A 26,297-nucleotide genomic window follows, 5' to 3' on the forward strand; every position below is an offset into this window, starting at 1 on the left:
AGGCTGGAGCCCCGGCTTCTCTGCTTCCAGTCCATGGGGAGGCGGCGGAAGACGGCCCAAGTCCCTGGGCCCCTGCCACCCATGTGGGAGACCCAGATGGAGTTCTGGGCTCCTGGCTGCTGCAGCCTTCTGGGGCATGAACCAACAGCTAGGTTTCTTTCTCTCTCTGTCTCTTCCCCCATCCCCTTTTTCTGCCTTTCAAATAAATAAATCTTTTAAAAAATAAATAATAAAAAGAACCTGTGAGGTAGGTACTGTCATTAGACGTCTTTGCAGACAGAGAAACCACGGTTCAAGACAGCACACCAAGGATCAGATAGCTGGAGGAGGAGAGGTTCTCACCAGGAGCCACGGGATCTGGGACAGTTGCCCATGTTCCAAGGCCAAGGAAGCTTCCAGAGCAGTGGAGAAGCAGCTAGAACTGGGGCAAGAGGAGAGCCATCCGTGACCTCTCAATTCCAGCTGTCATCCTTGTTATCCAAGAGGCCGCTCACTCACTCCCGGCCCAGGAAAAGGACCTGGGATGCTTGGCCAGGCCACCTCCCCAGGAGTCTGCTGGTCAGACTGGACAAATTGGGATTGCGTGGTCTCTCTCAAGGTTTTAGACAGAGAAAGGAGTTGGTGTCCCCAGTAATCCTCAGGGGTAGAGGATCAGATGTGGGAGCAGGGGCCCGGGGCATGCAGGTTTAGCTGCCACTTGGGGTGCCCTCATCCCATATCAGAGTACCAGTTCAAGTCCTGGCTGCTGGACTTCCAATCCAGCTTCCTGCCAATGCGCACTTCTGGGAGGCATAGTGATAGCCCAAGTACTTGTGTCTCTGCCACCCACATGGGAGACCCCAGTGGCATTCTTGGCTCCTGGCTTTTGCCTGGGCTGGCTCTGGCTGTTGCAGGCATTTGGGGGAGTGAACCAGTGTAGGTGGAAGATTATGCCTATCTCTCTCCATCTCTGTTTCACCACCTCTCTAACTCCCTCTCTGTCACTCGGAGGGAGAGGGCCAGGGAGGGAGCCACGATGGAAAAGGAACTTGGGGTCTTTCCTCCAGCCTCTGAAAATGCCACATGCCAAAAGATGGCTCACGCGCACCTGCTCATACTCCCTGTTGGAAAACATCGACTGTGGTTAAAGCCACACAGTGCTCGCTGTTTCACGTGTATCATCCGTAAAGTAAAGAAACGTGGAGAGTGGCAGAGCAGCCGGAGAAGCGGGCAAGGGCTCTGGGAGCAGAAATCCGAGGTCGGCCAGCGCCGCGACTCACTAGGCTAATCCTCCATCTTGCTGCGCTGGCAGACCGGGTTCTAGTCCTGGTTGGGGCGCCAGGTTCTGTCTCGGTTGCCCCTCTTCCAGGCCAGCTCTCTGCTGTGGCCCGGGAGTGCAGTGGAGGATGGCCCAAGTGCTTGGGCCCTGCACCCCATGGGAGACCAGGAGAAGCACCTGGCTCCTGCCTTCGGATCAGCGCGGTGCGCAGGCCGCAGCACGCTGGCTGCGGCGGCCATTGGAGGGTGAACCAACGGCAAAAGGAAGACCTTTCTCTCACCTCTCTCTCTCTCACTGTCCACTCTGCCTGTCAAAAAAAAGAAAAAGAAAAAAAGAAAAGAAAAGAAAAGAAAAGAAAAGAAAAGAAAGAAAGAAAGAAAGAAAGAAAGAAAGAAAGAAAGAAAGAAAGAAAGAGAGAAAGAAAGAAAAAAAGAAATCCGAGGTCAAGTCCCTTTCCGGCTGCGGCCAAGTGGAGGCCCCCAGGAGTGAGCTTCGGCTCCATATGACATGGCATTGCTTTTGTTTCCTCCTCTCTGCACTGCTACAGAATTATTTTCTTACATGTATTTATAAAAAAAAAAAAAGTAGCATTTGTTTTGTAGAACAGTATTATACTTACAGTAAAATGGAGAAGGTAGCACAGAGAGCCCCCATACACCTCCTAGCCACTTTGTGGCTGCCTCACCGTGCGACTTTATTCACTGACACCTGCCATTGGCTCAGATGTCCTGAGATTTTTCCCTAATGTCCTTTTTCTGTCCCAGGACCACCCCACCCCCCAAGATCTCACATGATGCTTTTTGTCAAGAAAGAGACAGAGAAATAGAGATTTCCCATCCACTAGTTCACTCCTCAAATGCCCACAAAGCTGAGGTTGAGCAAACTGAAGATAGGAACCAAGAACGCCACCAAGGTTTCCCATGTGGGTAACAGGAACCCAAGTACCTGAGCCATCCCCTGCTGCCTCTCAGGGTCTGCGTTAGCAGGAAGCTGAGATAAGAAATGAAGCCAGGACTCGAACCCAAGCTCTCCGTGGCAGGACATAGGGGCATCTGAACAGCTAGGCCACGTGCCTGCAATGTGACCTTTGACCTTAGTCACCACATCTCCTTAGGCTCCTTTGGTGGTTTCTCAGACTCTCCTTGTTTTTGGTGACCTTGACCGTTTTGAGGAGGCCTGATCAAGTGGCTTGTAGAATCTCCCCTAATCTGAGTTTGTGGATGTTTTTCTCTTGGTTAGACTGGGGTGATGGATTTGGAGAAAGGGAGACAGAGAGGCGAGGGGTGCATCTCACATCCTGTTGGGAGCACGTGATTCCCACGTGACCATCACCGTGGACGTTGACCTTGATCGGCCAGCTGAGCAGCACGAGAACGTTTGTCTTTGTTCATGCACCGAATGTCTGCATGCCAGATGGTGCACTAGGACCTTGGCGTAGGAGCTAAGATCAGCCCTGGCCCTGGAAGCACTCAGGAGCCCGTAGAGCAGGCAGGCACAGAAGTCACTGACGTGGAGCGTGTGTTGGCCTGGGGTTTAGGGTTGGGTGCTAGAGGGAGGGGGTTGACAGGAACGATTGCACAGAAAGGATGCCCAAACCAGAGCCTGGGCGGTGCCTTCTCCTCATAGGGGTAGCACATGCAGGCCCGGCAGGAGGAAACCCATGTGTGGGTGCAGAGGGCTGAGCTGAGGGAAGGGGTGAGGCTGAGGAGGTCATGTGCACCCTGCAGAGAGTCTGGGCTCCACCCCACCCAGAGGAGCTGCCACAAGGTGGTGGTTTTGTTTTTGAATTTTTAAAAAAGATGTATATATTTATCTAAAAGCATTACAGGGAGAGAAAGGGAGAGAGAGAGAGAGAGAGAGAGAGAGAGAGAGAGAGAGAGACATCATCCATCTACTGGTTCATGCCCCCAGATGGCAGCAATAGCTGGGGCTAAGTCAGGCCAATTCCAGGATCCAGGAACCCCATCCGGGTCTTCCACACGGGGAGCAGGAGTTAAAGCACTGGGGCCATCCTTCGTTGCATTTAAGTCCCGGCTGGATCAGAAGCAGCGCAGCCGGGACTCAAACTGGTGCCATGTTGGATGCCAGTGTCACAGGTGGCAGCTTACCCCATTGCACCACAATACCCTCCTCCTACCCTTTTTAAAAGTATGAGTTTTATTTTGTATTTGAGAGGCAGAGAGAGAGAGTTCACTCCTACCCACTGGTTCACTCCCCGAATGCCCACGATGGGACTGGCTAGGGCCAATGCTGGAAGCTGGGAGTTGAGTCCAGGCCTCCTGCGTGGGTGGCAGGGACTCAGGTACTGGGTGGCACTGCCTCCCGGGGTCTACATGAGCAGGAAGCTCGAGCCAAGAATCCGTCCCCAGCACTCGGAAGTGGAGCATGGGCGTCTTAACCACTAGGCCAGATACCCTGCTCCAGCGTTTTGGGCAAGTGGGTGGGGTGGCTAGAGCGGCAGGTCTCTGTGGTTCTAGTGGCCCCAGAGACATCAGAAGTGAAAGAGACATTAGAAGAGGCCAGCGCTGCAGCTCACTAGGCTAATCCTCCGCCTTGCGGCGCCGGCACATGGGGTTCTAGTCCCGGTCGGGGCGCCGGATTCTGTCCTGGTTGCCCCTCTTCCAGGCCGCTCTCTGCTGTGGCCAGGGAGTGCAGTGGAGGATGGCCCAAGTGCTTGGGCCCTGCACCCAATGGGAGACCAGGAGAAGCACCTGGCTCCTGCCATTGGATCAGCACGGTGTGCCGGCCGCAGCGCGCCAGCCACAGCGGCCATTGGAGGGTGAACCAACGGCAAAGGAAGACCTTTCTCTCTCTCTCTCTCTCTCACTATCCACTCTGCCTGTCAAAAAAAAAAAAAAAAGAGAGAGAGAGAGAGAGACAACAGAAGAAGACCAGAGGTGGGAGGTGGCCTTAGGACAGCAGCTGCGGGACTGGAGCATTCAGATAGCAGACCAGACTATGTGAGAGGGAAGGAGCAGAGGGCTTGGGTGACCGTCTCCTGATCTCTTCCCCGCCCCCCCCCCCCCCCCCCCCGGTGCTCCAGGAGGGCAGGGGCCACAGAAGCACGTGGAGGGCTGGCGGGAGGGGAGGTGGGCGGGGCAGAGGCTGTGATGGAATAGCTAGGGAACTGCAGTCTTGGCCGGTGCTTGGGAGAAAGGAAACAGCCAGAAATGAGGGCTTCACAATCGCAGACATGGTTGGCCATCGAAGCCCTGAGAGCAAGATCCTCAAGGGCACGCAAGGCCAAGATCAAGGGCCTGACCTGCGGAGGAAGAGGCACCACACAGCAGACCTCGAAGGCCTGGCCAGGGTAGGCAGTCTCTCCTTAGCCAGGCGGGGAGGGGACTTCAGGGAAGAGGACCCAGGACCCCGAGAGAGGGGAAGGGAGGTCCAAGATGCCCAGCAGCCCGCCTCCACTCCTGCAGCCTGGTCCAGTGCCAGAGCAGCGGGCTGCCCTGGGCAACTGTGGCAGGTGGCAGTGCGGGCAGGGACCCCCTCTCAATGACAGGTGCAGCAGAAGCAGAGTATCAGAGTTGAGGGCGTGGGAGACCAGGGCCGGTCTGTGCACAGTGGGCGTGGCTGTTTGCCGAGAGGATGGGCCTTGCCCATCTGGCTCTGCTGCACGCCCCAGCCTACAGCAGCGTCCAGCCCTCAGACAGCCCTCGGCTGTGCTGGCCTCGTGTGGGACATAGTGCTGTGGAGAAGGCAGCAGGGCCACCCTCGGGACCAGGACAGCAGCAAACCAGCCCCTGGTGCAAACCCACTGGCTCCCAGGGTGGCATGGTCTGAACAGTGTGTGCCTGTGTGTGTATGAGTGTGCATGGCGTGGGCGGGGGTGTTATGAGAGTGTGCATGTGAGGGAGTGGGTGTAAGAGTCTATGGGAGTGTGTATGTGTGTATAAGTTGACTAAGCATGTATGCATCATATGAATGCATGTGTGTAGGTCCAAGTGTGTGTGCTGCTTCACACGTGTCTCTAAGTGCATGTGTGTGAGTGAGTGTGCACACACATGCACATGCACACACAGGCTTCCAGAAGGCTGGGCAGTGTTTGGACAGTCTGGGAAGAGTCAGAAAGCTCTGGAGGGCTCAGGAGGACTCCAGGCTGCGAATGCCAGCTGTGTGTTTTTAAGTTGTCCTACCTCCTGCATGCAACATGCCTTCATATGCAATAACAGCCCCACCAACTCGGCCAGCGCTGGCCCCGGGCTTGGGGTTGAGCCATTCTCTGAGGCTCCTTAGGGGAAACAGGGTGAGGCCAATGCACCCTGAGGCTGGGTCTCCTGGCTCAGCAGGGCGAGGGTGGTCCTGGCCACTCCTCTGGCCACATGTGGTCCTCTGAGCTCTCGAGACTCCCCCAGCCCTGCTGTGGCTTTGATATTCTGGCCCTGGCCTCCACCTCCTGCCCTCCCTGCCCAGAGAGATCCCTGGATCCTTGCTGTGCTGTTCTGTCCACAACCTGGCACTGGCCCAGCAGGCTGTGAGTGGACCTTGACTCCATGGGAGGCCCCGAGCAGCCCCACTGTCACTTTGCAGAAATGATTCATTCCTGGTCAGGCTCAAGGGTAGGTGGTCCCTGGCAAGCTGGGCAATGGGAGGGTCCCTGCCACCCCCAAAGCCCAGTGCCCTAAGCACCCAACTGACAGGAAGAGCCAGTGGCCCTGTGGAGCCACTGAGTAACTGGGGAAGGAGGATTCGGGCCCACCCCATGACCAAACAACCCCAGACAGGAGGACTGGGATTGTGTACACGGCCAGGGGCAGGTCCAGGGTTCCTGTGGGCCCTGGGGTGTGGGCTGGGGACTGAATCTGGACTACGGGAAGGAGTCTGAGGATGGCCAGGCAGGTGTCAAGTGGTCTCCCCTCATCCTGTCCCTGTCCCCTCTGCAGGGACCCTGGCAGCCACCCCCTTCTCAGGCCAGCATGCTAGCCTGGGCTTCCCAAGACTGGGCAGGAGGAACACCTGGGGAACACCGTCCCCAGTCCCCACCTTCCCCCCGCCCCCAGAGCCATTTCTAGCTCTAGAACCTCCCCTGGGGTTCCATGGCCATGGCAGAACCCAGGAGCCCTGGCTCCCCTGGAGACCACAGCCCTGGCCTTGGTTGGACAATAATGACTTGTTGGGCGTCATGGAGCGCCAGGCAGTATTCTAAACACTCAAAGTGCCACAGCCTGCTTGGTTTTCAGGGCCACCCTCCAAGAGAGGTGCTGCAAGATCTCAGTCTTTGAAGACCAAGGGAAGCCTAGTGGCTGGCCCCGGGTTACCCAGCCACACTTCAGACCCAGGTCCATCTGAGCCTGGAGCCTGACATGGTTCTCACCCGCCTCCTGCCAGGCTGGCACAAAGCAGGAGTCCAGTGTCCTTGAAGCCCCCCAGAAGGGTCGGGCCAGGCCACCCCAGGAAGAACAGGAGAAATGCGCCCAGCGCAGGGCAGGCAAAAGCCCCAGCTCCCCTCCCAGCCTGCAGCTCTGGCCCTGCACCCACCAGGGCGCTGACTCCCACCTCTGTGGTGTGTCCCTGGCTTCCTGGCCCACAGCGAGTCGGTTCTTCCGGCCGCTGGCAGTGGTGAACAATTACCAGCAGAAAGGAACCGCTTGGGCGGTGCCAGCAGCCCACTTTGTTTGATGAGATGGGGAAGGTCAGGTGCTGAGGCAGGGCTCACAGGGCAGCTGCAGCTGGGGACAGGGACCAAGCCGTGAGAGAGGGCCGCAGAAGCGGGGGCTCCTACAGCCCCAAGGCCCCTGCAGGGTCGCTGGGACCCCGAGTGACAAGGAGCCCCACCCTGGGCCATGCAGCAGACTCAGGGTGTGGAGTTAAGACTCGGCCTTCATGGTGGGACAGCTCAGGTCCAGGCATCTGGCCTGGCCCCACAGACAGGGATCCCAGTAGCCAGGCAAGGAGCCGACACAGCTGTCAGCTGGACTGGGTGCATGGGAACGAGGGGTGCATGGAGGGGATGGGCCAGAGGTGGCAAGCTTGGGGTGAGGAAGTGTCGCAGGGGAGGGCAAGCAGGCTGGGCTGGCCCAGGGCCGGCATCTTGGGGTGAGCACCCACCCAATGCCAACCACACGTGTCTCTGGCCCTCAGATAGAACTGTGACCCAATCCCACTCCGAGAGGACCAGCCTGCCCACCATGGCGAGCCCCACTCTGAGCCCCGACTCCTCGTCCCAGGAGGCCCTGTCAGCCCCCACCTGCTCCCCCACCTCGGACTCTGAAAACCTCAGCCCCGATGAGCTGGAGCTGCTGGCCAAGCTCGAAGAGCAGAACCGGTGAGTGGGGGCTGGGGCCCGGGGAAGGGCCTCAGGGGTGCACAAGTCCCTGGGCCCCTTCATACTCAGAGCTGGGCTGAGCCCTGGACAAGGTAGCAGCTCGCACCCTCCCAACCACGGCTGGACAGCTAGGCCGCTGTTCAGATGAGGAGAGCCAGGGTCTGAGAGGTCAGGTGACTCCAGGCAAGAGGCTAAAACCTGCACCTCTGGAGCCAGGCCTCCTGCTGCACCCTCAGGCCTGCCCCCTGAGCAACTTCAAATAAAAGTGTTGTTATTACTCAGGTATAGCGACACCCACAGGTCCCTGACACCCCTGCCATGGAAAAGAGTTTGTTGCCAAGAGGAAGGGGCACAGCACAGGCAGAGCCGCACAGGGAAGGCCCAGGGCTGGCAAGGAGCAGAGCAAGTGCAGGCAGAGCCTTTATTGTGGTTCCCAGGGAAGGAACAGGCGAGGCGGGGGAGCCGCGTTGTCATTCCCAAGTCTGGATCATTGCAGCAGGCTGGGGCCCAGGGCTGCCCAAGGTATCTGGTTACCCGGCCCTGGGGTGACTGGGGCAGTTGAATCATGGCACAGAATGTGAGAGGAGAGTCTGAGGGAGGAGGCGGCTGGGGTGTGGGCTGGGACTGGTCGGTTTACAGATGCAAGGTGCACCGGTACATGAGTCCCTTACTGCTTTTAGCAACTAACCAGCCTTGCAAGGGGCCCCATCTGTCAGAAGCATCAGAAACACATGGTTAATACAAGGATATTTCAAAATGCTTGGGAGATGAAATTAAAAGGTAAATATCTGGAGCTGGTATTTGGCCAAGTGGTTGAGATACCCACATCCCCTGTTGGAGTAGTGGGGTTCAATTTCCGGCTCACTCTGCAAATGGTTACGACAACCACATCTGAACCAAGCCAAAGCCAGGAGCAAGGAACTCCATCCGGATCTCCACATGGGTGACAGGGGTCCAAGCACTTGGGCCATCATCCACTGACTCCCCAGGTGCATTAGCAGGGAGCTGGAGCAGAAGTGGAGTAGCTGGGACTGGAACCTATGTTCTGATATGGGATGCCCACTTTGGAATAGGCAACTTACATGTCTGCATCCCAATGCTAGCCCCAAAAATTATCTTTAAAAAATGTACTTATTTATTTGAAAAGCAGAATTATATAGGGGGTGAGGAGAGAGAGATTGACCTTCCATACACTGGTTCACTCTCTAAATGGCCACAGTGGCCAGGGCAGGGCCAGACAGAAGCCAAGAGCCTGGAACTCTACCACACCAAGGGGCTAAGGTGAGGACCTTGGTTCTGAGAGGTCAGGTCATGGGCCAAGGTCACTCAGCAAAACTGACCCAGACCGATGCCTGGAGCCCTCCCAGAGACCCCAGCTCCAGGGAGTCACGGGAGCCACTGCCAATGCCCTTCCCACCCAGGCTCCTGGAAGCCGACTCCAAGTCCATGCGTTCCATGAATGGCTCCCGGCGGAACAGCGGCTCCTCGCTGGTGTCCAGCTCCTCGGCCTCCTCCAACCTGAGCCACCTGGAGGAGGACACGTGGATCCTGTGGGGCCGGATTGCCAACGAGTGGGAGGAGTGGCGGCGCCGGAAGGAGAAGCTGCTCAAGGTGGCGGGGGCCGGGAGGCCAGGCAGGCAGAGCGGGTGGGCAGCCGGCATGGTCACCCAGCCACTGGGCAATGCCAGCGTCTGCTAGCGGCGCTTTGGGGGCGTCCTGCCGGGACACGGGGACAGGAGGGAGTGAGGGGCGGGGCTTTCTGCACCGCATTGGCCTCTAAGGACTGGGGACTCTCCCCGCGTGGCGCGGCACAGTGGCTTGGAAGAACTCTGAGCCAGAGGCCGCGTGTGGACAAGTCACACCCAAGGGGCTCGGCTGGGTGGCCCGGGGAAGCCTGCTTAGGACGGAGTCCAGCCCCGGCCTCCCGCTCCCTTCCCCGCCCTGCGCCCAGGAGCTCATCCGCAAGGGCATCCCACACCACTTCCGGGCCATCGTGTGGCAGCTCCTGTGCAGCGCCACGGACATGCCCGTCAAGAACCAGTACTCGGAGCTGCTCAAGATGTCCTCGCCGTGCGAGAAGCTGATCCGAAGGGACATCGCGCGCACCTACCCGGAGCACGAGTTCTTCAAGGGCCAGGACAGCCTGGGCCAGGAAGTGCTCTTCAACGTCATGAAGGTGGGGCGGGGCTCCCCTGCCCTCGGCCCGCCCCCTGGGCCCCTGCGCTCATGACGCACCCTTCCTCCCCAGGCCTATTCCCTGGTCGACCGGGAGGTGGGCTACTGCCAGGGCAGTGCCTTCATCGTGGGCCTGCTCCTCATGCAGGTAGGCTGCCTGGGCCAGACCAGCCAGGGTCCCCACCCACCCACCCACCCATGTCCGCCAATGCTCAGGACACAGAGGGGCCGGGCGCCTGCCCAGGACAGAGACAGTGGCTCCCAGGGCTGGTCAGCTTGGACTTAAGGCAGCCAGCACAGTGCTCGTGGGGCCTGCGAGTTTCCTCCAGAGAAACCAGGTGGGAGAAGAGGGGCAGCTGGGAGGAGACAGGAGCGTGACACAAGCAGGTGGATGAGACTGTGGGCTATGGCAACGGTCAGGCCCAACCCCAGCTTCCCTGTTTCCTGCCAGGTGGCCATCCGTGACACGGGGTGGCTGCATTTACCAGTGGTAATGTGTTGTGAGGGTAGCGAGGTACAGTCCCTGTCCAGCAGATGTAAAGGGGACAGAAACAGGCTGCTGTGTACACAGCGACCAGGTCTGCAGGCCTCCCCGCCCCGCCCCTCCCCCCAGATGCCCGAGGAGGAGGCCTTCTGTGTGTTCGTGCGGCTGATGCAGGAGTACCGGCTGCGGGAGCTCTTCAAGCCCAGCATGGCCGAGCTGGGGCTCTGCATCTACCAGTTCGAGTACATGCTGCAGGTGAGCGCGCAGGGCCAAGTCCAGGCCCGGGAAAGCGCACCCAGCTCGGGAAGGGGCTCCTGTCCCCCGGCAGGCTTCACGGCAGTGCTCTGGAGGATGCTGGCGGCAGAGAGGGGGCTGCCCACTTATGTGGGGGCTCCCAGAAATGGTCATGCAGAAGGGGAGGCCCGGCTGCCTCGGACACATGACCACGGCCCGCCCCGAGTCCCCGGTGGCAGCAGCCGTGCAAGTGTTGTCTGCCTGCCCCTGCTGATTCCCGGGAAGCCGCAGACACTCTGTGTATAAATAGCAGCCCCCACAGAGCCGCTCCGTGTTACACACACACGTGCTCTCTCTGTCTCTCATACTCTCGCCAGCCCGCTCCAGAAGCCGGCAGCAGGTGGGCTGTGCAATTAGGGTGCACCTGGAAGTCAGTGCCCAATAGGGCCACAAACAAGGCCTGCGGGGGAGAAGCAGTGACCCCACCCCAGGCCAGAGAGCCCCTCCTTCCTGGGGGAGCCCCGAGGTCTTCACACCATCCCCAGCCTCAGTTTCCCCAGTGGCCTGCCACTTCCCAGCCTTCTGAAGTTCAGGGCAACCAAGCACTGCTGTGTCCAGCGCTTTGTGCGAGGGGCCATGGATGCCACAGGATGAGCTCCCACAGGCCTGTGGGCCCCATCCTGCCTCGCTGCACCTTTGCCCCTCTGGGTGACTCTAAGGAATGACTAAGTCTGAGGAGTTCCCCACTGGGGTCAGGAGAACCCCATGGGCTTCTGGGAGTGGAGCAGTCAGTTAGCACCTGCCCGGGTGGGCTCCCAACACGGGGTAGCTGCTTTGGCTCCGGCCACCTGGTGCTACTCGGTTCTCTGAGATGCTATGGTTTCCCCCAAGCACCGGGAGGGGAGCTGTGGGCTGCCTGGGGTGTGGCAGAGGCACTGAGACCCAGCACCCCCTCACCATGCGGTCTGGCCTTGCCCCTCCCCGCAGGAGCAGCTCCCGGACCTCAACACCCACTTCCGCTCGCAGAGCTTCCACACGTCCATGTATGCCTCGTCCTGGTTCCTCACGCTCTTCCTCACCACCTTCCCGCTGCCCGTCGCCACGCGCGTCTTCGATATCTTCATGTATGAGGTGGGAGCCAGCAGGCCACTCCCCCACCCAGTCCTCTGTATGAAGCGAGTCATGCTGGGCCGGGCGGGGGTCTGGGTTCCTGGAGGCCCTGGGACAGGCTCACTGCTGCTTGCCTCGTCCCTCACAGGGGCTGGAGATCGTGTTCCGGGTGGGCCTCGCCCTGCTGCAGGTGAACCAGACGGAGCTGATGCAGCTGGACATGGAGGGCATGTCCCAGGTGGGCCAGGAGGGCGGCGAGGGTGCGCTGCACCCCACAGGGCCCTGGGCACAGGAGTGGGGGCGCTTGGACGTCCCTGGTCCCGTCCTCCCCATTCTGTCCTTGCCTCGGCCTGGCGGCAGTGACACCGGAAAACGCAGGTCCAAGCCCTGGGAGGCCCCACCCCTCCCTCCTGTCTCTGCTCTGGGTCCCCCTGGCCCACGAGCAAAGCGTGACCCTGGCCCAACCCCAAGGCTCTGGTGCCATTTCCACCTCAGCCACCCAGCCTGGCCTGCCCCTCGCCGCTGCTTCCCAGCCTGCAGGCCCCTGCCCCTCCCGGCATCACCCAGCTGGTGCTTCAGGAAGAATGCACAAAGCCACGGTTGTGCCTGGGAACACGGGCGTCCATTGTCTGCAGCTGCTGGAGGAGGCCAGCTGGGCTGGGAATGGGGGCCACGTCCACCCACTCACCTTAACCCTTTGCAGAGCCCCTCCGTGAGGTCTCCTCTGCTCAGTCCCTACCCAGCCCCAGCCTTCCTCCTCACACATCCCCCCAGCCTCCCTGTCCCCTGCAAACCAAAGCCCTGGCTACAGGTGGCTCAGCAAGGTCAACCCTCCCCTCTCCCCCATTCTCGCCTCTCACTCTCCACATTCATTCATTCACACCACAGCAACCCAGGCCCTGTGCGGGGGACATGAGCTTGCCCCAGGCAGACAAGTCCCTGCCCTCTGCCAGGGCAGCAGGACACTGCAGGGGTCAGGTGGCCCCCGGCGGCCAGGACCCGGGTGCCGGTGACCACCTGTGTCCTCACAGTACTTCCAGAGGGTGATCCCCCACCAGTTCGACAGCTGCCCGGACAAGCTGGTGCTCAAGGCCTACCAGGTCAAGTACAACCCCAAGAAGATGAAGAGGTCGGTGCTGGGCAGCCAGGAGCCGGGGAGGAAAGGGGCGTCCCCGGGGGCGGGACAGTGACCCCGTGGGCCCTGTCCCTTTGCAGGCTGGAGAAGGAGTATGCAGCCATGAAGAGCAAGGAGATGGAGGAGCAGATTGAGATCAAAGTGAGTCCAGAAGCAGGGGCCAGGGCTACAGTGTTTTTTTTGGGGGGGTCCCCTAACTCCAGAGTTGGCTGCAAGAGGGTGGCCTTGCCCAGCACATGGTCCTCAGGGTCTGGGAAGGTGGTCCCTGGCCCAGCTGGCCCTCCTCTCACTTGCCAGGCCAGGAAGAGAGTGCCTGCCCCAGGTGGTCATTCTCCCTGCAAGTGACACAGCCGTAAACTGGACAGTCATGGTCCCTGCCCTCGTGGGGCCCTCCATGTCACTGACACCACGTGGGTTCTCTGCAGAGTGCTCTGGATACAAACATGCAGGAAGAAGGTGGGGTGGACTAGGGCGGCGCCCCACCCCCAGGGAGTCCATGCAAAAGGCCTGAGGCCACAGTGTGTGTAGGGGGAGGGAATTTGAGGGATCACTAGAAGGCCACGGGGCGGGGGGGCCCAAGACGAGGGGGTGAAGGGGGAGAGTTGAGGCAGGCGACAGGCTGTGTAGGCCAGGGTATGGATACCCACCAGCCTCCTGGTTCCCTGGTGCCTGGCCCACCAGCCCCAGTTCCCTGAGCCCTCAAAGACTCGGAGCCTGGGCTCCCCACTCTTGCCTGTCTTCTGTTTCATTGCTCCAAACGTCTTTTTAGTCATTCGCTCAACAAGCATTTATTGAGCACTTGCTGTTTGCCCAAGTCACAGCCAGGACTGAAGTCCCCAAGGTCCAGCTGGGGGAACAGATACAGACAGAGACCCCAACACAGCCTCTGTCCTCTCCAGGGGCAGAGCCACACAGCAGCCAAGACGGGCGTCCATCAGACCCGGGTTCAAATCCCAGCGGCACGGCCGAGCAGCTGTAGGATCTTGGGAGGCAAACTCACCTCCCTGAGCCTCAGTGTTCCCTTCTGCATAATGGGGATGACGTTTGCTCCCCTGTTCAAGTTATTATTATTACTCTTAGCAGCAGCAGCCCCGCTGCCTCTAGAGAGACGGGGATAGAACCTAGGTTAGAATCCGGGTCACCTGTCACCCACACCCGAGGAGGAATCAAAGGTCCTGGCCCTGCCTGTAGATTTTCCAGAAACAGCTCTGTATCCGGAGTGTTGGAGCATCTCCTTTTCCCAGGCCTGGCAACATAACTGCTGTACCCGTCCAGAGGTGCATGTCGGTCTTGCTCACGTACGAATGAGAGCCTGCTTGCATCTTGTGAACATGAGGGTGCAGCACCAGGCAAAGACGCAGCAGGCCCCCCAGCCTTGGGCCCAGCCTGGCGGCTTCCCAGGAGAGGGATGCGAGAGCCCCAGAGGCCTCCAAGGGTCAGCCAGAGTCTCTCAGCCCTGCCCTTCACCCTTTGACCTTTAGCCTGTTCTAAGATGTCACGGGGATTTGTCTTCATCGGGGAAGGCAAGGTGATGGACACGGGAGAAGCGTTTCTTACAGCCCCCAAGAGGAGGCGGCTGGCCATGCCAGGCTGGGGCCAATTGGTGGACCCTTAGTGGGAGACATGGCGGTATGTGCAGGGGCGGGGCCAGAGTCTGGAGTGTGGTTTGGGTGAAGTGAGGCAGGGTAGGCAGGTGGAGCAGGCTGAAGATTGGATAGCTTGCGTGATTTCTGCAGCTATGGGCTGGAGGGGTCACCCCCAGTTTCCTGGTACCTAGAACTGGGGTGACTTGTGATTTAAAAGAAGGCAGCTGAGAGACTGGGCTCCACACTGGTGGGTTTATATACAGGTGGACTTCAAAAAGTCTGTGGGAAAATGATATTAAAAGACAAACTTATTTTGGTGCAAAAAAAAAAACCACAAATATTTTGAAACTTGTGCATAGTTATTTTCAAGACACGCATTTTCCATGAACTTTTTGGAGAACCCATGTAGGAAGGTATCCTCCCAGGCAGGCCATGCGTGTGCTGTCTAGGCCACCCCTCCTGAATGCCCAAGGCCCAGATGGCAACACATCATACCACTTTTTTGTTTTTTTCCAAGATTTATTTGTTTATTTGGAAGGCAGAGTTTCAAAGAGAAAGAGAGAGAGAGAGAGATCTTTCCTTCCTTGGTTCACTCCTCAAAGGGCCACAACAGCCAGGGCTAAGCCAGGCAGAAGCCAAGAGCTTCATCCAGATCTCCCACATGGGTGCAGGCACCCAAGCCTGTGGGCTCTCTTCAGCTGCTTTCCCAGGTGCATGAGCAGGGAGCTGGATGGGAAGTGCAGCAGCTGGGACTCGAACGGGGCTCAGATAAGATGCTAACACCACAGGCAGTAGCTTAACCTGCTACATCACAATGCCAGCCCCATGTCATACAATTTTCAAAAATTAAAATCAAGGGGCCTTCTTCCGATCCAGCTCTCTGCTGTGGCCTGGGAAAGCAGTAGAAGATGGCCCGAGTCCTTGGGCCCCTGTACCTGCTTGGAGACCAGGAGAAGCTCCTGGCTCCTGGCTTCGGATCAGCGCAGCTCCAGCCATTGCGGCCATCTGGGGAGTGAACCAGCAGAAGGAAGACCTTTCTCTCTATCTCTCCCTCTCACTGTCTGTAACTCTACCTCTCAAATAAATAAATAAAAATCTTAACCAAAAAAAATTAAAATCAAGGGGCTGTGCCAAACACCTGTGCCCACCCTATGCAGCTTCATTCATTCATTCATTCATTCGCTCCCATTTCCCTTTGGTAGAAGCAGGGAAAAGGGGCATTGTGGGTCAGGACTGTCCCCCTCCCCCAACCATGGCTCTGCTTGCTGCAGTGACCAGTTGAGGCCAGAAAGAGGGCAGAGCACCGCAGGGGCCCAGGGTCTGGGGCCCATGTGCCTGAAACAGCTCTGGCCCCACAGATCTGGGAGGCTCAGGCAAGGCCTTTCTCCAGCACAAGTGAGTCCAGCTGCCTCCTGGGAATGTCCTGGGTGTTCCAGAAACAAGCCAGGAAGTGTGCGGTATGGCCCACACTGATCCCAACTGTTTCTGGACCTGCTCGGCAATGGGTCTGCAGCACACACTAGAGGCTTCTCCCAAAACACCTCAGACAGACGCAAGTGTGGGCTAGCAATAGGTGTGGGAAGAGGGTGCCCACCCCAGAGCATTCCCATCATTTTTACTGAACAAAGATGTGCTTTTAAATTTTATTTTTTAAAAGATTTATTTCTTTGAAAGGCAGAGTTACAGAGAGTGAGAGAAGGAGAGAGATCTCCCATTTGCTGGTTCACTCCCTAAATAGCCACAATGGAAACCAGGAACCTGAAACTCCATCTGAGTCTCCCATGTGGGTGGCAGGGCCCCAAGCACTTGGGCCACCCCTCTGCTGCTTTCCCAGGTGCATTAGCAAGGAGCTGGGTCAGAAGTGGAGCAGCCAGGGCTCAAAACAGTGCCCCAGTGTGGGATACCAGCATCACAGGTGGCAGCTTAACCCACTGCACCACAATTTTATTTGAAAGGCAGTGTGAGAGAGAAAGGGAGAAAGAAAGAGAGAGAGAAAGGGAGAGAGAGAGAGAGAGAGAGATCTACCAAATGGCTGCAGTGGCCAGGCTGAATGCAGGAGCCTGGAACAGCGTCCAGGTCTCCCACATGGGTGGCAGGGGTCCAAGTACGTGGCATATCATCCACTACTTTCCCAGGCACATTAGTAGGAAGCCAGATCAGAAGTGGAGTTGCCAGGACTTGAGCCAGGACTCCGATATGGTTCAATCTGAGTGGCAGGTGGTGGCTTAGCCTGCGGCACCACAACACCAGCCCTACAAGACTTGTTATTTTTTTTTTTTTATAATGGGCCATTCTGAAGAGGCGTTTCCTGATTGAAATTGTTGACCCAGGACCTTACGATGCTGGTCTTGTCTCACTTGGCGGTAGCCTGGTCCCAGAGAGGACCCTCATCAGCAGTGGGCGAATGGGGGTCTGGTGCACAGACATGGGGGGCAGGCTCTGACATGTCCTCCCCCACCCCATAGAGGCTTCGGACGGAGAACCGGCTCCTGAAGCAGCGGATTGAGACCCTGGAGAAGGTGAGGGGTCTGTCCAGCAGCCAGAGGCCAGCCAGCCCCCCTGCCCCTCCGCCCCGGGCACAGACCCCACACTGAGTCTGTGGGCTCTGAGATCGGGCTGCCCCAGCACTGGGGGCTCTGGGGGAGCTCACTGGCCCTGTGATTGACCTGGGGTTAGGGCCGGGTTTAAACCTCAGGAACTGCAAACATCGCTCCCAGGCTGCTTGCGGCTGAGGAGGGAGGAGGCAGAACTAAGGGGGAGCCTGTCCATGGCTCCCCAGCCTGTAATTTGAAAGTGCTGCCCCCAAAAGAAGGAAAGAAAGGAGGTAGAATACAGGAGAAGGGGCGCCCTTGCCACAGGTGCTTGGGGGTGGGCAGCGTTGACCCTGGACCCCTCGTGGGGAAAGATGGGGCCCCGCGCCTCCTGCTCTTCCCTGTGGTTTCCCAGCCCTGGGGCCTCCCCACCCTCGTGCTCACGCAGGGACCCTCTCCAGGACGGAGCTGGCTCTGGCTTTGGTCTTCCTGCGGCTCCTCTCCTGCTGGTTTTCTGGCCTTCACTCCTCTCTCCTGCTTGTAGACGTAGTCCACTGCGTTAGTGACAAGTGGTTCTTGTCTGTCTCTCCCCTCTCCTGTCCCCGCGCCTTCCGCTCTGCCTCCTCCCCCTGTCGCTGGGAACCCCCCTGGCCCGCCCGCCGGGTAGGAGAGCGCTGCTCTGGCTGATAGGTTAATCCAGGTACTGTAGCATGTTGTCTGTTTCCTCCCTGGCCCCTTCCCAGGCCCCTGCACACAAACAGCCAGTAACCGCCTCTTCCCCGCCGCTGCCATTCTGGCCTGGCGCGTGCATGGGGGCAGTGGGGGGGCCGCTTCTGGGGACATAGCGGCTTTCCCCAGGGGGCAGGGGGCTGAGTGGAGAGCAAGTGGGACTTGCGTGGCGGGGGTGGGGGTCGGGATGCGTGCCTGGGTGTCTGGCTGTGAACGCACAAGCACGTGGACAGGAAGCTCCCTCCCTCCCTCCAGGGCACTCAGGGGTCCAGGACACATCAGCTTTGGGCCCTGGCTGGTGCCCTGCCCTGCACTCGCACACATGCACACGCGCACACATGCAGACACACACAAGCGCTGCTGGCCCTCACGCTGCGCCTCTGCTGCTCCTGCAAGGTTCGCTACCTCCTCTCACTCACCTGCTTCTCCTGCTGCCGCCTCTTGAATGGCTTTAGCTGGAAGCTTCCCCTGCCACCTGATGGCGCCGAGCCTGGCATGTGGGCTCTGATCGGGTGGGGGACAGAGGACGAGGTGGAGGGAGAGGGGGGCCTCAGCCCCAGGCACAAGGAGGCCCCTGCCACCCTCACCAGCAGAGCCGGGCACACAGGGGCAGAGGCAGTCTCTGCTGTGCCCTTGGCCCTGAAGAAGGACTTGGTTCTGCTCCCGGCTGGAGCAGAGACCAAGAGCCAGAATTGGAGGGGGGAGGGAGGGGCGGTATGACAGCTGGCGGGTAGAGCCACAGCCATTCCCCATCGGAGCCTGGCGGAGCCTGGGCCCCATGGCGGGTCCTTGGTTCCTCCAGGTGTCCTGTTCGTCCCCGGGTGCAGTGGGGTGCCCATCCCAGGCTCTGACTGTGGGCCGCCACGCCCCTCTCGCTTCCCGCACCTCCGTCCTCTCCGGGTTTCCCTTGGAGGCCCAAGGCAGGGCCCGGGGTGGGAGCGGAGGATCATGGCGCCTGTCCTCGGTGTCCTCAGGGGCAGGTGACCCGGGCGCAAGAAGCGGAGGAGAACTACGTCATCAAGCGGGAGCTGGCGGTGGTGCGGCAGCAGTGCAGCTCGGCGGCGGAGGACCTGCAGAAGGCGCAGAGCACCATCCGCCAGCTGCAGGAGCAGCAGGTGCCCGGGCGGGTGGGCGGTGCCCCGCGGCCACGCCCCCTGCCCTGCCTGGCAGCCTTCAGGGATGCGCTGGGCTCCGCTCGGCCTCAGCCCCTGGCCTTCCTGTTCCATAGGGGAGTGGGTGGTGGGGTACCCAAAGACCACCCCTCAGCCCCGCGCAGCCCCTCAGCGACGGCCTGTGGTTTCCATGTCCCGCGGCCGGATGGGGTGTCCGCCTTGCGATCCCCCAGAGCAGGGCCCCAGGAAAGGGGACTTAACTCCCGAGGGGAAGCCCTTCCATCTCCCCTGTAGCCTGGGAGCTGGGACAAGGGAGGAGGGAGGAGGCTCCTTCCTGCCAGGTGGGAGCAGCGCGTGGGATGTGGCCTGGCTGCCGCGGGGCATGAGCTCCGGGTGGCTCTCTTGCACATGGCTGTGTTGCTGGCACTGCGGCCCCACCGCACCCTGAGCACAACCGATGGGGAAACTGAGGCTGGGCTGATTTCACCCACAGCGGCCAGGCAGAGGGGCTTTATTTATTTATTTAAAAGGCAGAGTTACTGGGGGAGAGAGAGAGCGAGCAAGTGAGGTCTTCCATCTGCTGATGGTCACAATGGCTGGTGCTGGTGCTGGGCCAGGCCAAAACCGGGAGCCAGGAGCTCCATTCAGGTCTCCCATGTGTGTGGCAGGGGCCCAAGCACTTGGACCATCTTCCACTGCCTTCCCAGGCGCACTAGCAGGGAGCTGGGTCAGAAGTGGGGCAGCCAGGGAACCGGGCCCACGTGGGAAGCTGGCATTGCAGGAGGTGTGTTAGCCTGCTGTGCCCCAACGCTAGCCCTTCAAAGAGACTGTAACGGCACCCCTGAGCTGTGTCCCCTGGAGGGAACAGGGCATATTCTCAGCCCAGAGGATGGCTGCAGGCAGAGGGTGCCCCGGGGGTCCAGCCTGGCAGGGGCTCCCCTGGGGCCTGGAGTTCATCTGGGCCAGTGGGGAGCAATGACACCCAGGGGTCTCCGAGCCCCACAGCGGGGAGAGCACAGGGAGCAGGGGGCCCATGAAGGCTGGGAAGAGGTCATGGCCAGGGCCTGGGGCAGCGAGAGGGAGCCACAGCCCCCACCCCAGGGGCCAGGCCTCTGTCACCAGGCCCAAGTGGCAGCCAGAACTTCAGAACTACTGTCCATGTCCCACTGGGGCCCCTCTGAGAAGCCTTCTGGGATCCCAGCAAGCTCTATCCCACCCGTCCCTGCTGTGAGCTGGGTAGGGCGCAGGGAGAGGAAGGAGTTTGAGGTACAGGATGTGCAGCCCCAGCCCCGCCCCTGCCAGCCCCATTGTGCGGCAAGGACACAGGCATTCTTCAGGTGCCCATCCTCCACTCCACCCAGGATCCGGGGAGCCACAGTCTCAGGCATCCCTCAGGGCGCAGCCTGGGGCCAGAGAAGGTCCTGTGCAGGACTTCCACTCCATGCGCCCCACTGCCAGGACCTGCAGGCATAGAGGTGGTCAGCCCAGGATGCCCCATGCCTGTCCCTCTCCCAGGGCTCACAGCAGCCCTCTGCCTCCCCAGGACAACCCACGCCTCACTGAGGACTTCGTGGCCCACCTGGAAACGGAGCTGGAGCAGTCAAGGCTGCGGGAGACCGAGACTCTGGGGGCCCTGCGGGAGATGCAGGACAAAGTCCTGGACATGGAAAAGGTGTGATGTGGGGACAGGGAGGGGCGGTGCACAGTGAGGCCCCAGCCAAGGGGAAGGGGCTGCCAGGGCAACTCCCCCCACCCCACCCTGACCCCAGGCGGTCTGTGCCCAGTGGATGTCCCCCACCTGCTGCTCCCCAGGCCAGCCTGCCTCTGCCTACCGTTCCCATGAGAGGGCCCGGGAGACAGGAAGTTGTCCCTCTCGCCCCCAGGCCTTCCCAAGCCCTATACACAAGGACACGCACCTGCCCAGGGGTGCGAGGCGTGGCTGCAGCAGGGAGGCAGCTTCCCTGAGCTTCCTGAATTCCCCACCGTGCCCTGAGCCCTGGGATGGAGGGAGGGCAGGAAGGGAAGGCCCAAGCCCATCAGGGCTACCCCCCACCACTCCCATGGAGACCCCACCCAGGGAGAGACTGGGGTGCGCCCTCTGCTGCCCGTAGGCCTGGAAGGACCACCAGGCCTCTGGGTTCAGCCCAGACCCCTCCCCCACGACCCTGCTGCAGCTGTGGGAGGGCCATCAGCTCCCAGTGCACATCACAAACCCAGAGCTGGGCCCTTCTTGCCTCCCTCCCCTGGGCAGGGGTGGGGGATGTGCATCCCATAGAACCCACCCCCTTCCACTCCCAGACCCAAGCAAGGACCTGCTCCAAGGGGCACAAATGCTCTGTGGCTGAGCCTGGGGGCTCCAGGACAGGGCCCAGCCTTTCCCCAGGGAAAGGGGCTGCCTGGCCTGGCTTGGCCCGGCAGTGACCTCAGTCTCTACTGGGGCTGCTGACTCCAGGGGCGGTGGGCACCTGGCCTGGCCCCTCACTCCCGCAGCCTGCCTGGTATTAGCAGGAGCGTTGATAGAGGACCCACAAAGTATAGGGGGGCCAAGACAGCCCTGCGGGGGACAGCGCTGCTGTTACACCCATCTTCCAGAGGGAGCGCTCCATGGGCCTGGGGCAGCTTCCCGGGTACTGCTGGCCCTGGCTCCTGCCCTCCGCGGGGAGGCCCCCCAGGGCCCTGACCACCCCTGTGCCCCCAGAGGAACAGCTCGCTGCCGGACGAGAACAACGTGGCGCGGCTGCAGGAGGAGGTGAAGGCGCTCAAGGTGCGGGAAGGGGAGGCGGTGGCGTCGGCGCGGGAGCTGAAGCTGCAGCTGCAGGAGCTCTCGGACACCTGGCAGGTGAGGGCCCCGGGCGGGCGCCTCCTCGTGCCGTCCCCGCCACGCAAGTCCCTAGCCCGCGGCTGACCGCCGGCCTGCGGGACCCTGCCTCCAGGCCCACCTGTCCCGCGGCGGCCGCTGGAAGGAGTCCCCGCGGAAGCTGGTCCCAGGCGAGCTGCAGGACGAGCTGATGAGCGTGCGTCTGCGCGAGGCGCAGGCCCTGGCCGAGGGCCGCGAGCTGCGGCAGCGCGTGGTGGAGCTGGAGACGCAGGTGGGCCTCGGGGGACGAGACTCGGCGGCGCCGGCCGGCCCCTCGGCCGGATCCTGACCGCCGCCCGCCCTCCCTCCCTCCCAGGACCACATCCACCGCAACCTGCTGAACCGCGTGGAGGCGGAGCGCGCGGCGCTGCAGGAGAAGCTGCAGTACCTGGCGGCGCAGAACAAGGGGCTGCAGACGCAGCTCAGCGAGAGCCGCCGCAAGCAGGCCGAGGCCGAGTGCAAGGTGCACTCCCCCCCTACCCGCGGCCTGTCCCCGCCCCCACCCCGCGCCGCGCCCTTGACCGCCCCTCTCCCCACTTCCGCCCGCAGAGCAAGGAGGAGGTGATGGCCGTGCGCCTGCGGGAGGCCGACAGCATGGCCGCGGTGGCCGAGATGCGGCAGCGCATCGCCGAGCTGGAGATCCAGGTGGGCGTCCGGGGGCGGGGCCGGGCCCGGGGGGCGGGGCTGGGCCCTGCGCTGACCCCGGGTGCCCCGCCCCGCCCCCGCAGAGGGAGGAGGGCCGCATCCAGGGCCAGCTGAACCACTCGGACTCGTCGCAGTACATCCGCGAGCTCAAGGACCAGATTCAGGAGCTGAAGGCCGAGGTGAGCGCGGGGCGGCCCCGGCCGGCGCGGGGATGCCGGTGACAGGCGGGGTCCTTGCCCTGGGGAGGCGGGCGCCTGGCAGGCCGGCCGGCTCCCGCGTGAGCACGTCGGTGCACGCCTCCAGCGCGCCGGTCCCCCGCCCCAGGTGCGGCTGCTGAAGGGCCCGCCGACCTTCGAGGACCCGCTGCCCTTCGACGGGCTGAGCCTGGCGCGGCACCTGGACGAGGACTCGCTGCCGTCGTCCGACGAGGAGCTGCTCGGCGTGGGCGTGGGCGTGGGCGCGGCGCTGCAGGACGCGCTCTACCCGCTGTCCCCGCGCGACGCGCGCTTCTTCCGCCGTCTGGAGCGGCCGGCCAAGGACAGCGAGGGCAGCTCGGACAGCGACGCCGACGAGCTGGCCGCGCCTTACAGCCAGGGCCTGGACAATTGAGCGCGTGGCCCGCGCGCCGCAGCCGCTGAGGGTCGCCCTGGGACGGGGCCGCTCCGCCCGCCGAGCGCGCCCAACGAACTCCACGGGCTCCGTGGTGCCGTCCGCCCTGGGGCTCGGCGGCGGGCAGGGCCCCCGCAGGCTCTCCCTCGCCGGCAGTGTCCGCACGGCCCCGAGCCCGCCTGCGCCGCAGGGGCGTCCGGGCACGCCGCGCGGGCAGGGGCCAGCCGGCGGGGGGCCCGTCTCCAGCAGGCGTCCTCTGGGGACAAGGGCAGCCCTGCTGGGAAGGGCTGGGCAGCTGGAGGCCTGAGGCAGGAGGGGCAGCTCTGGTTGGACGGTGGCACCCCGTCGGCGTCCCTCGGGACGCAGTGACCCCTGGCTGCGGGGCTTTCCTGCCTGGAGCAGGCATGGTGGCCACTGCAGCGGAAACCAAAGCCCCTTGTCCTGTGTGCAGGGCCACCTGGGTGGGAGGGGCAGCTGCGAGGAAGTCAAGAGCCCGCTTCCCCGGCCCCAGCGCCTCATATCTTCCTCCCGGAGACCCCGGCATGGCCCGTCGCAGCCAGTGAGGGAAGAGCGCCCCGTCCCTGGGGTCCTCGGCCTTCCCCAGGGGAGGGGCGTGGCCGAGGAGCTAGCTGCCCGTCCCCCCATCCCTAGGGCCCCGCCCCACGGTCTCGGCCGGGAACGGTGCCAAAGTCGAGCGACGCCCTCAGATCTTCTTCCTTCCCTCCTCCTGCCCTGGGCCTCGCGACCCTCGGGGCTGCCCTCGGTGCTCCTGGAGCCTCGAGGAGCGACCAGCGTCCTGTCACAAGCAATCTCCTGGGGCCTCCCGGGGTGGGGACCTCCGCTCGGTCCCCACTTCCTGGCCGCCGCCCACTCTTCAGTGTTACAAGCCTGGGGGCTGGGGCGGGCACGCGCGGGGCTCTCTCACGTGCCCCCACACTGCCCACCACCATTTTGCACACTGCCTGTTCACACTCCACTTGCCCAGGCGGGAACGATGGGAAATAAAGTGTATTTACACAGTCACCGGCAGGGGGCGCTGCGGGGGAGGGCAGGCCTGGGCGCCAGGCCCGGCCATTGGGAGCCTCAGTCCTAGGGTGGGAGAGGGAGGGAGACCAGCCGCCGGAGGAGAGAGGCTTGGTATCAGTATGGGGTGTGAATTCTCCCTCCCCCAGGGAGTCTGCAGGGTCCTGGGGTTATTGAGTTGATTTAACACCCAGTTCTGGACGCCTGCTAGGATGCTGTGCCTAGCTGGGGTGGGGGGGGCAATATAAAGGAGGAAACACGTTTGGGGTGGGAGGAAGGTGGGCCTGCCGGTACCTTGGTACATGCTCAATAGATAAAAATGCAGGAGATTAGGGAAGGCTTCCTGGAGGAGGTGGTGTCACACCTTCTGGAAGGACTAAGGCATACAGGTCCCACAGGGTCACAGGGACCAGCAGGAGGTACCTGATGCCTGAGAGGGGGAACTGGAGAGCCTGGGGTGGGGGGATGGGGGGCAGCCCAGGAAGGGGCATCTCCTCAAACCAGCAGAAAAAGTTTGGACTTTGGGCCTGGCATTGTGGCATAATGGGTTAAGCCACCACCTGCAGTGCCAGCATCCCATATGGGCACTGGTTCGAGTTCTGGCTGCTCCATTTCCCACCCAACTTCCTGCTGATGCACCTGGGAGAGAATCGGAGAACAGCCCGAGTGTTATGGACCCCTGCATCCATGTGGGAGACCCAGAAGAAGCTCCTGGCTTCAGCCTGGCCATTGCAGCCATTTGGGGAGTGAACCAGGAGACAGAAGATATTCTCTCTCTCCCTCTCTCTCTCTCTCTCTCTCTGGCTCTGACTTTCAGATAAATGGAATGAATCTTAAACAAACTAAAACCCAGAGTTTGGACTTTGAGCTGAGGGCTCTGGGGAGCCCGAGGGGGAGAGGAAGCAGCACATGGCCGCAAGGTTAAGGGGTCAGTGCAGACGAGCAGTGAGGACAGTGAGGGCTCTCCTAAGGGGCTTCCCCCATAGAGCCGAGGCAGAGGAGGCTGTCAGGGCTGAAAACGGAAGTGGGTGCAGGCAGATGGCAGCCCCACTCTGCCCTCCAGCACAGCACTGGTTACCCCAATTGTCGCATCATATTCAACAGCTCCTAGGTCAAGTGCACCATTCCCACTGTACAGATTTCACACCCAGGCCCCAACAGCGTCCACTGCTCCCACTGGCTCCCCAGTCTGGGCTCCTGTCCTCTCCCCTTGGGGGCACAGCCTGTCAGGAGTCAGCGCTTGTCTCAGAGAGCAGGAACAAGGACACCAGGGCCCAGCTCCAGGGGGAATCTATAGCTTGTCACAAAATCCAGAGCTCGAGGGAGGGAGTGTGCTGGCCTCCCCCACCCCCACCCCTGACTCCCTGGGGTGGGGGTGACAAAGGCTGCCTAGAATGAGGCCCATTCTTCCTAGGACACCAGGCTGGGAGGTAGCCACAGCTGGAGGCTGGCCATAGGGTCGAAGAAGAGACAAGGTCCGAGGCAGAGACAGGGTGAGGGTAAGAGCCCAACACCCAGTTCCACCTGGACCTTTTACCCACCGGGAAGCCTCCATCATTCCTTAAAGATGTACTTATCTGAGTCACGGAGAGAGAGAGAGAGAGACACAGATCTTCCATCTGCTGGTTCACTCCCCAGATGGCCACAACAGCTGAGCCCATCTGAAGCCAGGAGCCTGGAACACCATCTGGGTCTCCCACGTGGGTGGCAGGAGCCCAAGCACCTGGGCCATCACCTGCTGCCTTCCCAGGTGCACCACCAGGGAGCTGGATGGGAAGTGGACTGGAACTGGCACCCACGTGGAATGCCAGTGTCACACCACCGGCCCCTGCTCCATCATTCTCACTGCCAAGCGGGAGAGCCTGGGGGAGGAAAGCCCCATGGTGGAGCTCCCTGCAGGTGCATTTGGGAGGGGGTCAGCTGGGCTGGGGCTTCAGGGGCTCAGGAGTCAGGGTGACTGGACTGGAGGAAGAAGGGCATGGAATTTGGACTGGAGATGGGTGGGGGTGGGGGTGATGAAGATGACAGTGGAAATGGGATGCTCAAAGCGGCCGGGAAGGACCCCCTGGTGTCCCACCTGGCCAGAGGAAGGGCCCTCTGCCCCACAGCAGGGGCCTCTTGAGGAGCCCCAGGCCCAGCTGCTGGCTTCGTGAGCAGCCGGCCAGGCTCAGAGCTAGGGCTCCTGCTCCGAGGGGGACGCCCGCGATCCCTCCCTGGGTCTCCATCCGCACGGAGTTCGCGCCTCCAGGCCCAACCCGCAAGTAGGGAAGAGGTACCCGGCCCTGCCCAGCGGGCCAGACAGCCCTTCCCATTCGTTCCCCTGGCATTGGCGGTATGAGGAAGTGCGGTCGCCCCTCCGCCTTGGCCCGGCACCGGCACATCCACTTGGACCCTCCTCAAATCAGACCCGAAGTAGTACAGGTTCACGCACGTGGAGGCGCGGGGTCCGAGGACTGGGATTTCCTAAGGGCCCTGCCCCAGCCCCACCTCCCCCGCCACACCGCTGGGTCGCAGCTCCAACTCGCTTAAGAACAGCGG

At 61.4% G+C, this 26,297-nt stretch overlaps 1 protein-coding gene across 7 annotated transcripts in view; it reads left to right on the forward strand.

Annotated features, from left to right (window-relative positions):
- EVI5L (ecotropic viral integration site 5 like) overlaps window positions 1–23,759 on the forward strand; it is a 28,319-nt gene extending 4,560 nt beyond the window's left edge. Inside the window, exons 1-20 of one of the 7 annotated variants that reach the window (XM_070067532.1) lie at window positions 6,357–6,543; window positions 7,346–7,529; window positions 8,951–9,140; window positions 9,481–9,705; window positions 9,778–9,852; window positions 10,318–10,443; window positions 11,410–11,553; window positions 11,681–11,770; window positions 12,564–12,661; window positions 12,748–12,808; window positions 16,719–16,772; window positions 17,452–17,484; window positions 18,488–18,628; window positions 20,169–20,297; window positions 21,324–21,464; window positions 21,559–21,714; window positions 21,799–21,945; window positions 22,032–22,127; window positions 22,211–22,306; window positions 22,431–23,759. In XM_070067532.1, coding sequence (XP_069923633.1) covers window positions 7,393–7,529; window positions 8,951–9,140; window positions 9,481–9,705; window positions 9,778–9,852; window positions 10,318–10,443; window positions 11,410–11,553; window positions 11,681–11,770; window positions 12,564–12,661; window positions 12,748–12,808; window positions 16,719–16,772; window positions 17,452–17,484; window positions 18,488–18,628; window positions 20,169–20,297; window positions 21,324–21,464; window positions 21,559–21,714; window positions 21,799–21,945; window positions 22,032–22,127; window positions 22,211–22,306; window positions 22,431–22,736 — 2,445 coding nt within the window. In that variant the 5' untranslated portion in view covers window positions 6,357–6,543; window positions 7,346–7,392 and the 3' untranslated portion in view covers window positions 22,737–23,759. Of the gene's footprint in view, window positions 1–6,356; window positions 6,544–7,345; window positions 7,530–8,950; window positions 9,141–9,480; window positions 9,706–9,777; window positions 9,853–10,317; window positions 10,444–11,409; window positions 11,554–11,680; window positions 11,771–12,563; window positions 12,662–12,747; window positions 12,809–16,718; window positions 16,773–17,451; window positions 17,485–18,487; window positions 18,629–20,168; window positions 20,298–21,323; window positions 21,465–21,558; window positions 21,715–21,798; window positions 21,946–22,031; window positions 22,128–22,210; window positions 22,307–22,430 lie in introns of those variants that run through there. The other 6 variants (XM_070067531.1, XM_070067530.1, XM_070067533.1 and 3 more) reach the window with 6 other exon arrangements.
- Window positions 23,760–26,297: the final 2,538 nt, after the last annotated feature.

This window comes from Oryctolagus cuniculus (assembly GCF_964237555.1).
Source record: "Oryctolagus cuniculus chromosome 16 unlocalized genomic scaffold, mOryCun1.1 SUPER_16_unloc_1, whole genome shotgun sequence".
Classification (NCBI taxonomy): Eukaryota; Metazoa; Chordata; class Mammalia; order Lagomorpha; family Leporidae; genus Oryctolagus; species Oryctolagus cuniculus.